The sequence below is a fragment of the Ascaphus truei genome, unplaced genomic scaffold (genome assembly GCF_040206685.1).
Source record: "Ascaphus truei isolate aAscTru1 unplaced genomic scaffold, aAscTru1.hap1 HAP1_SCAFFOLD_3057, whole genome shotgun sequence".
NCBI classification, from domain to species: Eukaryota; Metazoa; Chordata; class Amphibia; order Anura; family Ascaphidae; genus Ascaphus; species Ascaphus truei.
The window spans coordinates 15,001-26,648 of record NW_027456024.1 but is presented as its reverse complement, the minus strand read 5'-3'; the positions used below and the strand labels follow the sequence as shown (position 1 = coordinate 26,648).

The 11,648-nt window shown below is 41.1% G+C and overlaps 2 protein-coding genes and 3 non-coding genes across 5 annotated transcripts; 3 read left to right on the top strand and 2 right to left on the bottom strand.

Moving 5' to 3' along the window:
- The first annotated feature begins 550 nt into the window (after nt 1-550).
- On the top strand, nt 551-5,012 carry LOC142483186 (retinal guanylyl cyclase 1-like). Its single transcript, XM_075583251.1, has 4 exons — nt 551-588; nt 2,000-2,094; nt 2,241-2,326; nt 3,393-5,012. Exons 1-4 carry the CDS (start codon nt 570-572, stop codon nt 3,490-3,492), a joined length of 300 nt encoding a protein of 99 aa, XP_075439366.1. The 5' UTR covers nt 551-569; the 3' UTR covers nt 3,493-5,012.
- On the top strand, nt 2,373-3,276 carry LOC142483187 (uncharacterized; the record flags this gene model as incomplete). Its single annotated transcript, XM_075583252.1, has 2 exons — nt 2,373-2,658; nt 2,693-3,276. Coding segments are annotated over 2 exons (870 nt in total), but the record flags the coding sequence as incomplete, so codon positions are not given.
- A 395-nt stretch (nt 5,013-5,407) lies between the features above and the next one.
- Nucleotides 5,408-5,489, bottom strand: TRNAS-CGA (transfer RNA serine (anticodon CGA)). Its single transcript has one exon. It is a non-coding gene; the product is annotated as a tRNA-Ser (tRNA).
- Nucleotides 5,490-6,149: 660 nt separating this feature from the next.
- On the top strand, nt 6,150-6,223 carry TRNAT-AGU (transfer RNA threonine (anticodon AGU)). Its single transcript has one exon. It is a non-coding gene; the product is annotated as a tRNA-Thr (tRNA).
- Nucleotides 6,224-6,624: 401 nt separating this feature from the next.
- Nucleotides 6,625-6,706, bottom strand: TRNAS-CGA (transfer RNA serine (anticodon CGA)). Its single transcript has one exon. It is a non-coding gene; the product is annotated as a tRNA-Ser (tRNA).
- Between the last annotated feature and the right edge of the window lie 4,942 nt (nt 6,707-11,648).

Sequence of the window (11,648 nt, the reverse complement as noted above, 5' to 3'; positions counted from 1 at the left end):
CTCTCGCTCTCTCCCACTCCACCTTCCTCTCTTATTCACTCCCTCTCCGTCCCCCTCTCTCTCTTCCTCTCCCACTCTCTCCCAATCCACCTTCCTCTCTTATTCACTCTCTCTCTTCCTCTCCCTCCCTCTTTCCTCCTCTCTCTCTCTCTCTCTCTCTCTCTCTCTCTCTCTCTCTCTCTCTCTCTCTCTCTCTCTCTCTCTCTCTCTCTCTCTCTCTCTCTCTCTCTCTCTCCAACTCCATCTTCCTCTCATTCACTCCCTCTCCATCCCCTTCTTTCTTTCTCTCCCTTCCTCTTTCCTCCCTCCCATTCTCTCTCTCCCTCTGTCCCTCTTTCTGTCTCTCTCTCCCACTCCCTATTCCTCTCTTATTCACTCCCTATTTCCTCCCCCCCCCTCTCTCTTCTCTCCCTTGCTCTCTCTTTCTCTCTCCCTCCTCTCTCTGTCTCTCTCTCTCTCCCTCCCTCCAATCCTGCCCCCTCCTCCCAGGTCCCTGTGTAGCCGGTGTGGTGGGACTCACAATGCCTCGCTATTGTCTCTTCGGTGACACGGTTAACACTACGTCTCGCATGGAATCCACTGGACTTCGTAAGCCCCTTTATGACTCTTCCCTAATACGATGTAGACCGTGCACCAATATATCGGGGAGTCGAAGAATACTATGTGGACAAAGGACTGTGTGTTGAGAGATGGAGTAGAGTGGGGTTATGGTGGGATCGGGATTGGGTGGGAAGAAGATGGAGAATGCTGGGAGAATAAGTCATATTTATTGAGGGTTGGAGTATGGTAGTGTTATTAGAAGTACTTCTAGTGGAACGTATAATGGGGGATTGGGTGGGGAGTAGATGGAGTATACTGGGTGAATGAGTCATATTTATTGAGGGTTGGAGTATGGTAGTGTTATTAGAAGGACATCTTGTGGGGTTCTGGTGGGATCAAGATAGGGTGGAGAGAAGATGGAGTATGCTGGTTGAATGAGTCATATTTATTGAGTGTTGGTATGGTAATGTTATTAGAAGTACTTCTAGTGGAACTTATAATGGAAGATCGAATTGGGTGGATAGTAGATGGAGAATGCTGGAGAATAAGTCATATTTATTGAGGGTTGGAGTATGGTAGTATTATTAGAAGTACTTCTAGTGGAACTTATAATGGGGGATCGGGATTGGGTGGGGAGTAGATGGAGAATGCTGGGTGAATAAGTCATATTTATTGAGGGTTGGAGTATGGTAGTGTTGTTAGAAGGACATCTTGTGGGATCGGGATTGGTCGGGAGTAGATGGAGTATACTGGGTGAATAAGTCATATTTATTGAGTGTTGGTATGGTAATGTTATTAGAAGTACTTCCAGTGGAACTTATAATGGGGGTCGGTCGGGATTGGTCAGGAGTAGATGCAGTATGCTGGGTGAGTAAGCCACATTTATTGAGGGCTGAAGTATGGTAGTGTTCAGGATTGGGTGGGGACTGGAATGAGTAGGATGAGTAAATACAGATTGTATGTTGAAGAGTAGAAGGAAGGTTCTCAGGAGCTTATCTGATGGGTTTGATGAGGGATTGGAATTGGGCAGAGGCTTTCATTGAGTGGAAAGCAGAAGATGTCTGGGTTGACTCTGTGAAGCAAGGGTTATTCAGAGGATATCTCATGCGGTCATGGTGGGGGATCGGGATTGGGTGGAGGTTTGGTTTATCGCGGGGATTGAAAGCACTCTGTAGTTGGGTGGGCTTGGAATCTGTGTTGAGGGGTGGAGCATTTTGGTGGGGCATCATTTTCAGATGGGAACTGGAAGGTGTAGGCTGGGTGTTGAAGGCTTCTATGTTGAGGAAGTGAGCAGGGAGGATTAGTAGGAGGACATTGGGTGGGGATCGGGATTGGGGGTGACTGGAAGAAGTCGGAACTCAGGCTTTGCTTTCACATCTTGTGGGGGTCCGGTTGTTGAGGATACCTCCTGCTTTGAATGGGCATCATACCTCACCTCCATGACCATTTTACCCCACAGCTTATCGTGTCCATGTGAACGTCAGCACAGTGAACATTTTGCAGTCTCTGCAGGAGGGGTACCGGATTGAAGTGAGGGGCAAAACCGAACTCAAGGTAACCAGAGAGAGACACCGTACAGCCTCTACGATCCTCTCTCTATCTCCGCTCTCTCTCTCTCTTTTGTGGGTCTATGGCTCTGCGTGTCTGGGCATCTGCCTCGGCTTCACCGGGAAACCCTCCCTTTTTGCTTGCTCTTGAAGGGTAAAGGTGTGGAGAACACTTACTGGCTAGTGGGAAAGGACGGATTTAATAAGCCCCTCCCGACACCCCCAGATACGCTACCCGGGTGAGTATATTAATGGTCATAACCCACTCCTGTCTCTGACTCTTTCTCTCTCACTGTCTCTCTCTCGCTCTCTCGCTCCCTTGCTCTTCCTCTCTCTCTTGCTCTTTCTCTCGCTCTCGCTCTTTCTCTCGCTCTCGCTCTTTCTCTCGCTCTTTCTCTCGCTCTTTCGCTCTCGCTCTTCCTCTCTCGCTCTTCCTCTCTCGCTCTTTCTCTTGCTCTCGCTCTTTCTCTCGCTCTTCCCCTCTCTCTCGCTCTTTCTCTCGCTATCGCTCTTCCTCTCTCTCTCGCTCTTCCTCTCTCTCTCGCTCTTTCTCTCTCTCTTGCTCTTCCTCTCTCTCGCTCTTTCTGTCTCTCTCGCTCTTTCTGTCTCTCTCGCTCTTTCTGTCTCTCTCGCTCTTTCTGTCTCTCTCGCTCTTCCTTTCTCTCTCGCTCTTCCTTTCTCTCTCGCTCCTCCCCTCTCTCTCGCTCTTCCTTTCTCTCTCGCTCTTCCTTTTTCTCTCGCTCTTCCTCTTTCTCTCGCTCTTCCTTTCTCTCTCGCTCTTCCTCTCTCTCTCGCTCTTCCTTTCTCTCTCGCTCTTCCCCTCTCTCTCTCTCTTCCTCTCTCTCTCGCTCTTCCCCTCTCTCTCTCTCTCGCTCTTCCTCTCTCTCTCTCGCTCTTCCTCTCTCTCTCTCGCTCTTCCTCTCTCTCTCTCGCTCTTCCTCTCTCTCTCTCGCTCTTCCTCTCTCTCTCTCGCTCTTCCTCTCTCTCTCTCGCTCTTCCTCTCTCTCTCTCTCTCTCTCTCTCTCTCGCTCGCTCTTCCTCTCTCTCTCTCGCTCCTCCTCTCTCTCTCTCGCTCCTCCTCTCTCTCTCACTCTTTTTCTCGCTCTCTCTCTCGCTCTTCCTCTCTCTCTCTCTCGCTCGTCCTCTCTCTCCTTCTGTGGTAATGATCATCTATAAGAGTGTGAGGTAGCTCAGTCTCTGTGCTCATTCACTCTTCCTTGGTCACCTTGAGACGTGAGAGTTCAGTTACCCCATCAGATCCTCCCTCGGGTGCTCTCTTTTGACTCATGTCTCCTCGACCTGCAGGAGCAGTAATCATGGCATCAGCCTGGCGGAGATTCCAGAGAACAGGCGAAAGAAACTGGAGAAGGAGAGAGACATTGTCCAGAAGCAGAAGATGAAATGACTGCTCGAGTGTCTTCATTCATCACAAGGATGACCACCCAGATTCTAGAGGATGATCCAAAGTGATCCCAGTGGGCAAAGGGAGGACCTTTGGATAGCACACCATAACATTGGTCAATTCATCCCTCTCTAAATGTTCCAGATCACTCATAGTCTCTGTGCCCCCCACCCCTCCGCCTGACCCCATTTCCAGAAATGTTTTCCTCACTAGACTCTTGTGGATTCTCATTTCTTGAGCTCAAGATGGAAGACACTTGGATCAAGAGCTGCAATTGTGAGGTGTGTGGTATGTTTGGAGTACCCTCTGATGGAGAGTGAGGGTCAGTGCAAGCTTGTTAAGTATCACTCACTGGAAGGCGCCTCAATCAATGAAAGGATGTCCCAGATCAATGAAAGGATGTCCCAGATCAATGAAAGGATGTCCCAGTCAATGGAAGGCAGTCTCACTCATTGGAAGGCGGTCTCACTCGGTCTCACTCGTTGGAAGGTGGTCTCACTCATTGGAAGGCGGTCTCACTCGTTGGAAGGCAGTCTCACTCGTTGGAAGGCAGTCTCACTCGTTGGAAGGCGGTCTCTCTCGTTGGAAGGCGGTCTCTCTCGTTGGAAGGCGGTCTCTCTCGTTGGAAGGCGGTCTCTCTCGTTGGAAGGCGGTCTCACTCGTTGGAAGGCGGTCTCACTCGTTGGAAGGCGGTCTCACTCGTTGGAAGGCGGTCTCACTCGTTGGAAGGCGGTCTCACTCGTTGGAAGGCGGTCTCACTCGTTGGAAGACGGTCGCATTCATTGGAAGACGGTCTCACTCATTGGAAGACGGTCTCACTCATTGGAAGACGGGCCTCACTCATTGGAAGACGGTCTCACTCATTGGAAGACGGGCCTCACTCAATTGGAAGATGGCCTCACTCATTGCAAGACAGTCTCACCCATTTGGATTAGCTATCACTCTCCGGAAAACAGTTTCACCGATTAAAGGAAGTCTCACTTTTAGGGAAACAGTCTCTCCTTTCGAACAACACTCACTCATTGGAAGTTAGTCCGACTCTTCCTTAGTTGACGATCTCACTCATTCAGAATAAGTCTCACTTATTGGAAGGCCGAGTTCCGATTGGACGGCAGTCTCGCTCGTTCACCGTGTGACTCGTTCACTGGAAGGCAGCCTTGCCAAATCGATTGTGCCGCTCATATTAAAAGACCTGTCTCATTCAACTGAAAAACAAAATACTCCGTCTCATGTGGAGTAACTCTCTCTAACTGGGAGACAAGTTAATTGACCGTGAGCTCCTCTCGTCGGAAGACACTTTCCGTGTCTCATAGACCTCAATGGGATCTCTCTTTTAGACTGTTCTCATTACATTTTGACCAGGAAAACCCAAATCCCATTACATTTTATGTGGGGGGAAAAAAAAACAAATCTCACTCATTTTGCCCCCATGTGTTTGAAATTGTAATTTAGCATATTGTATATGTATTGTTGTAAATAAAATTGAGTGGGTTACTTGACCTCTGCTCATTCAATCCCCTAAATATTTGCCTCTCTGTTTAAAAGTCTGATGGGATACTCATTCATGATAACCACTGAGAGACAACTCGCAATGATACCACCAAGAGTGCTATAACCCAATAAACTAACGCAAAATACTCATTATTAATGACATCTATGTTTACATGAATTAAAAAAAATACAAATTGTAGAGAATCTCCATTCAACAAAATGTATAATAACTGTATCATGTTTTATATAAATATATATCTTTTAATGGCAAAAAATATCACTGGTGTCATAATTTAATGATATTTAGACTGAATTAAAAAATAAAAACGAACATTATGACAACGCGTGAGTAATTCTAGCAATCAGAAATGTTTTAAGTAAGCATTTTCTTGTATGCACTGTTTAAAGAAAGTATGTACATAAAAAACGCTGTGAACAGGATTCGAACCTGCGCAGGGAGACCCCATTGGATTTCGAGTCCAACGCCTTAACCACTCGGCCATCACAGCTCTGTTAATTAACTGTGTTCTCACGTGTTAATGACTGGTGGGGGTCGAATGATGTATGAATTATTTATCCATGTAATTCATGTTATAACTAATTCATATATTTTATTAATATATATTTATTAATTTTATATATATATATATATTTATTTAATATAAGAACAGCCCCTTTTGTATGTATGTATGTATATATGTATATGTATATACCGGTATATGATTTATCTATATATTATATATAATTATAATTTTAATCACTTTACTGGGGCAGTTATCTTAGTAACAGGGATGTATCTTTTTTTTTTATTATTGAAAGAGCATTGTTTATAGAATTTTAAGTTAATCACCCCCCACACAAAAAAAAAAAGTATATTAAAATCCAACATCAATGCAATAACCATTACAAATTATTTTGTATAAATTATCTATTTATATAGATAGATATGTTTTGTCATTTTTGGTTATTTTTGTTTTTTAATAAACAGAAGTGTCAAATGTTAACCAGGAAAAAAAAAAATAGAACATCAAACACATTAGAATGTTAATGATAAATAATACAGAATACTGCAGCAGGATAGAGAATAATACTGCATGGTACACTCATAGAATAATACTGCATGGTACACTCATTGTTAACTAGATATATGTCACCGGCATTACCTATCTGGTGCTGTGGCTTAGTTGGTTAAAGCGCCTGTCTAGTAAACAGGAGATCCTGAGTTCGAATCTCAGCAGCGCCTACTTTTATTCTTCCAATAATGATCAATTAATAACACCTTAAATAATTAATATAAGGTCATAATAGCTCCTTCTGGGCTGGTACATTTATACTTTTCGGATTCATTATGCATTTGAGATTTTTTTTTATATGATGTTATTAGAGTGTAAGACCTTTGGGGTATTATTATAATCATATTAATAATAAGAAAGCTATTAATAATAATTAAATGCTATTAATTGACAGTTGATTTTAATAATGGGAGTTAATAACAGACAGGGGGGCAGGGGGGCAGGGAGTGTGGTAAAAGTGAAACGATAAAACTTCATTTTAATATAGAAATGATACAAGGTTGTTGTATTGGGGTTATTAGGTGTGTTAGTTGAAATTAATTTTACAATTATAATTCGGGTTCAAAAAACTCGCTGTGAACAGGATTCGAACCTGTGCAGGGAGACCCCATTGGATTTCGAGTCCAACGCCTTAACCACTCGGCCATCACAGCTACATAACACTTAACCCCTCAGAGAGGTTTGCTGTAGGGTTAATAGGGTACCCCCTGTTCTCTGAACCCCTTCCTATAAGGAAAAACGCTACTATAAGAACCCCTTCCTATAAGGAAAAACACTATTATAAGAACCCCTTCCTATAAGGGAAAACACTATTATCAGAACTCCTTCCTATAAGGGAAAACACTATTATCAGAACCCCTTCCTATAAAGGGAAACCCATATTATCAGAACCCCTTCCTATAAGGGAAAACCCTATTATCAGAACCCCTTCCTATAAGGGAAAACGCTACTATAAGAACACTTCCTATAAGGGAAAACACTATTATCAGAACCCCTTCCTATAAGGGAAACCCTTATTATCAGAACCCCTTCCTATAAGGGAAAACGCTACTATAAGAACCCCTTCCTATAAGGAAAAACACTATTATAAGAACCCCTTCCTATAAGGGAAAACACTATTATCAGAACTCCTTCCTATAAGGGAAAACACTATTATCAGAACCCCTTCCTATAAAGGGAAACCCCTATTATAAGAACCCCTTTCTATAAGGGAAAACACTACTATAAGAACGCTTCCTATAAGGGAAACCCCCTATTATAAGAACCCCTTTCTATAAGGGAAACCCCTATTATAAGAACCCATTTCTATAAGGGAACCCCCTATTATAAGAACCCCTTCCTATAAGGGAAAACACTATTATAAGAACCCCTTCCTATAAGGGAAACCCCTATTATCAGAACCCCTTCCTATAAGGGAAAACCCTATTATCAGAACCCCTTCCTATAAGGGAAAACGCTACTATAAGAACACTTCCTATAAGGGAAAACACTATTATCAGAACCCCTTCCTATAAGGGAAACCCTTATTATCAGAACCCCTTCCTATAAGGGAAAACGCTACTATAAGAACCCCTTCCTAGAAGGAAAAACACTATTATAAGAACCCCTTCCTATAAGGGAAAACACTATTATCAGAACTCCTTCCTATAAGGGAAAACACTATTATCAGAACCCCTTCCTATAAAGGGAAACCCCTATTATAAGAACCCCTTTCTATAAGGGAAAACACTACTATAAGAACGCTTCCTATAAGGGAAAACCCCTATTATAAGAACCCCTTTCTATAAGGGAAACCCCTATTATAAGAACCCCTTTCTATAAGGGAACCCCCTATTATAAGAACCCCTTCCTATAAGGGAAAACACTATTATAAGAACCCCTTCCTATAAGGGAAACCCCTATTATCAGAACCCCTTCCTATAAGGGAAAACCCTATTATCAGAACCCCTTCCTATAAGGGAAAACGCTACTATAAGAACACTTCCTATAAGGGAAAACACTATTATCAGAACCCCTTCCTATAAGGGAAACCCTTATTATCAGAACCCCTTCCTATAAGGGAAAACGCTGCTATAAGAACGCTTCCTATAAGGAAAACCCTTATTATAAGAACCCCTTTCTATAAGGGAAACCCCTATTATAAGAACCCCTTTCTATAAGGGAAACCCCTATTATAAGAACCCCTTCCTATAAGGGAAAACACTCTTATAAGAACCCCTTCCTATAAGGGAAACCCCTATTATCAGAACCCCTTCCTATAAGGGAAAACCCTATGATCAGAACCCCTTCCTATAAGGGAAAACCCTATTATCAGAACCCCTTCCTATAAGGGAAAACACTATTATCAGAACTCCTTCCTATAAGGGAAAACCCTATTATCAGAACCCCTTCCTATAAGGGAAAACCCTATTATAAGAACCCCTTCCTATAAGGGAAACCACTATTATAAGAACCCCTTCCTATAAGGGAAACCCCTATTATAAGAACCCCTTCCTATAAGGGAAAACCCTATTATAAGAACCCCTTCCTATAAGAACATCTCATCCCAGACCCATCATACCCCTGCCTATAAAGGGAAAACGCTGTTATAAGAATACCCTCCCTATAAGAACATCCCAGCCCTATTGTACCCCTTCCTATAAGGGGAACCCCTTTTATAAGAACACCCCCCCTAGCCTTGAGATTACCCTTATATTGGGGAAACCCCTTTTATAAGAACACCCTCTTATAAGAACATTTAATCAAAGACCCAATGTACCCCATTCCTCTGGGGGGGGGGGGGCTTGTTATAAGGACACCCGTATAAGACCATCTCCTCACAGCCCTGTGGGGGGAGCCCCTGTTATAACAGCCCTTTATGAGAACATCTCACAGCCCTGATGTACCCCTTCCTATAAGGGAAAACCCTACTATAAGAACCCCTTCCTATAAAGGGAAACCACTATTATAAGAACCCCTTCCTATAAAGGGAACCCCTATTATAAGAACCCCTTCCTATAAGGGAAACCCCTATTATAAGAACCCCTTCCTATAAGGGAAACCCCTATTATAAGAACCCCTTCCTATAAGGGAAACCCCTATTATAAGAACCCCTTCCTATAAGGGAAACCCCTATTATAAGAACCCTTTCCTATAAGGGGAACCCTTTCATAAGAACCTCTCCTCAGAGTACCACTGTCCTTCCTATAGAGGTTTGCCTTAGGAAAAAAATAAAAAAAAAAAAAAAAAAAATATATATATATATATATATATATATATATATATATATATATATATATATATATATATATACATATACATATATATATATATATATATATATACATATATATATATATATATATATATATATATATATATATATATATATATATATGCAAATATAGCTGTATGCTCATCTGCATGTCTTAGGCAGGTCTGCAACCCCGCCTTTCCCCATTATCACCCAGCATACAGCACTTCCACTGCAGCAAGGGATTCTGGGAAATGACATGCAAATGAGCACACAGTGTCACTTTTTGCCTCAATAACCATTTTTAACATGGTTCCCTATAGGCTTAAGCTTGCTGCATGGTCACAGCTTTGAGCACAGCCAGGGTTAAGGTGCATACCCAGAAAACCACCCACAGACAGCTGTTACGATAGATATAGATATATATATATATATATATATATATATATATATATATATATATATATATAATCAAAAAATAAATAGATGATACCGTTCTGTGGCTAACGAAACGCTTTTATTTGTGCGAGCTTTCGAGATACACTGATCTCTTCTTCCGGCGATGTTACAATGAATGAAGCAAGGATAACTTAAAAACAGTGTCTCTTGGAATGTTATCTGTGCTGTTCCTTCCCCCGGTGTGGATGTGTTTTATGGCTGGAGGTGTCAAAGGGTAACTGAAAGCAAGTGAAGAAACAGTGTGTATGTGTATCAGTGTGAATAAAAATGAATAGAGAGCCCACAGTATAAACAGTGCTCTACACAAGGTGTGTGTGAAGTGAGAGGGATATAAATGGTGTGGGTGGGTGTGGAAATGTGAGTTTGTAGCACAACTAAAAGTGTGTGTGGATACTATGTGGTCCCTGTTGGTGTATATGGATGGAAAAATAAGGAGTATTAGTATGTGTGAGAGACAGCAGTATGTGCATACATATAGCACAGTATGTACAGACATGGCCTTTAGCGCTCATGGGAAGAGAGTTTGCTCATCTTCTCGAAAGCTCGCACAAATAAAAGCATTTAGTTAGCCACAGAACGGTATCATCTATTTATTTTTTGATTATTGAAGCTTGGCTAACACGGTACTGATACCTCTACATGTGTGTGTGTATATATATATATATATATATATATATATATATATATATATATATATATATATATATATATATATATATATATATATATGTATATGTAACAGAGCAGATGGCACACAAATACAGATGAAGACAGGTGCTTAGTCCCATATGAATGAATATAATCAAAGGCTCCTTACCAGGCAGACCAGAGAATCCAGGGAATCCAAAGCAGGCACAGCAAGGAAGAGACAGCACAGTGCTCCCTTGATAAAGGTCCTGTTTTTAGGACCGAAACGTTGGTGTTTTGTGCCTGCTTCACTAATACAATTCTTTTTGCTAACAAGTGTGCTGTCTCTTCCTTGCTGTGCCTGCTTTGGATTCCCTGGATTCTCTGGTCTGCCTGGTAAGGAGCCTTTGATTATATATATATAATATATATATATATATATATATATATATATATATATATATATATATATATATATATATATATATATATATACAAATACAACTGTATGCTCATCTGCATGTCTTAGGCAGGTCTGCAACCCCGCCTATATATATACCCTATATCAAACACGTACATTGCTTACAATTAATTTTATTATAAGAAAATAAAAACATTTACTTCACGGAAACACTACACAGGAGCAAAGATATCATAAATAAATTAAAAAGAAGATAAACAATTAAAAACCCGTTCATTTAGCAAAATGGAGTAAGCACCCCATTAAAAAAATTTAATTTTTAAAAGGTCTTAAAATAAAACAGTGTTTATGCAAAAAGTTAATTTGTCCCTATCAAACGTCTAATATTTCTGTTAAACAATGGTAGGAATTTTATTGATCCAAATGTATTGAAAAATATCAAATAGAATTTCACCCTATAAATATAGAGAATTTATGCAAAAGGTAGATTAATGTAAAAAAAAAAAATACTATAACTTAACCCTCCCCCCTCCCCCCCAACAATATTGGCAATAAAATGGACATTTTGATGTTTATCCGACAGTTTTTGGGTTTTCTGCATTTGTTTAGGAATATTATTGTAACTTTGCTGTTGGACAAACTCCACAAACATTTGTCTTAATTATTTATTACCAGAGGAAAAAAAGTCTCCAGACAATATTATTTTATAAAATATATAGATTTTATATACATTTTTACACCACACCAAGGGGGGGGAGGGAAGCATTGAACTCATTTATGGAATTAGGCACCTGAAAGTTGTGTGGTTATACTCGGTACTCGTTTACACTGCTTCATGTTCCATTTTCAAGAAGAT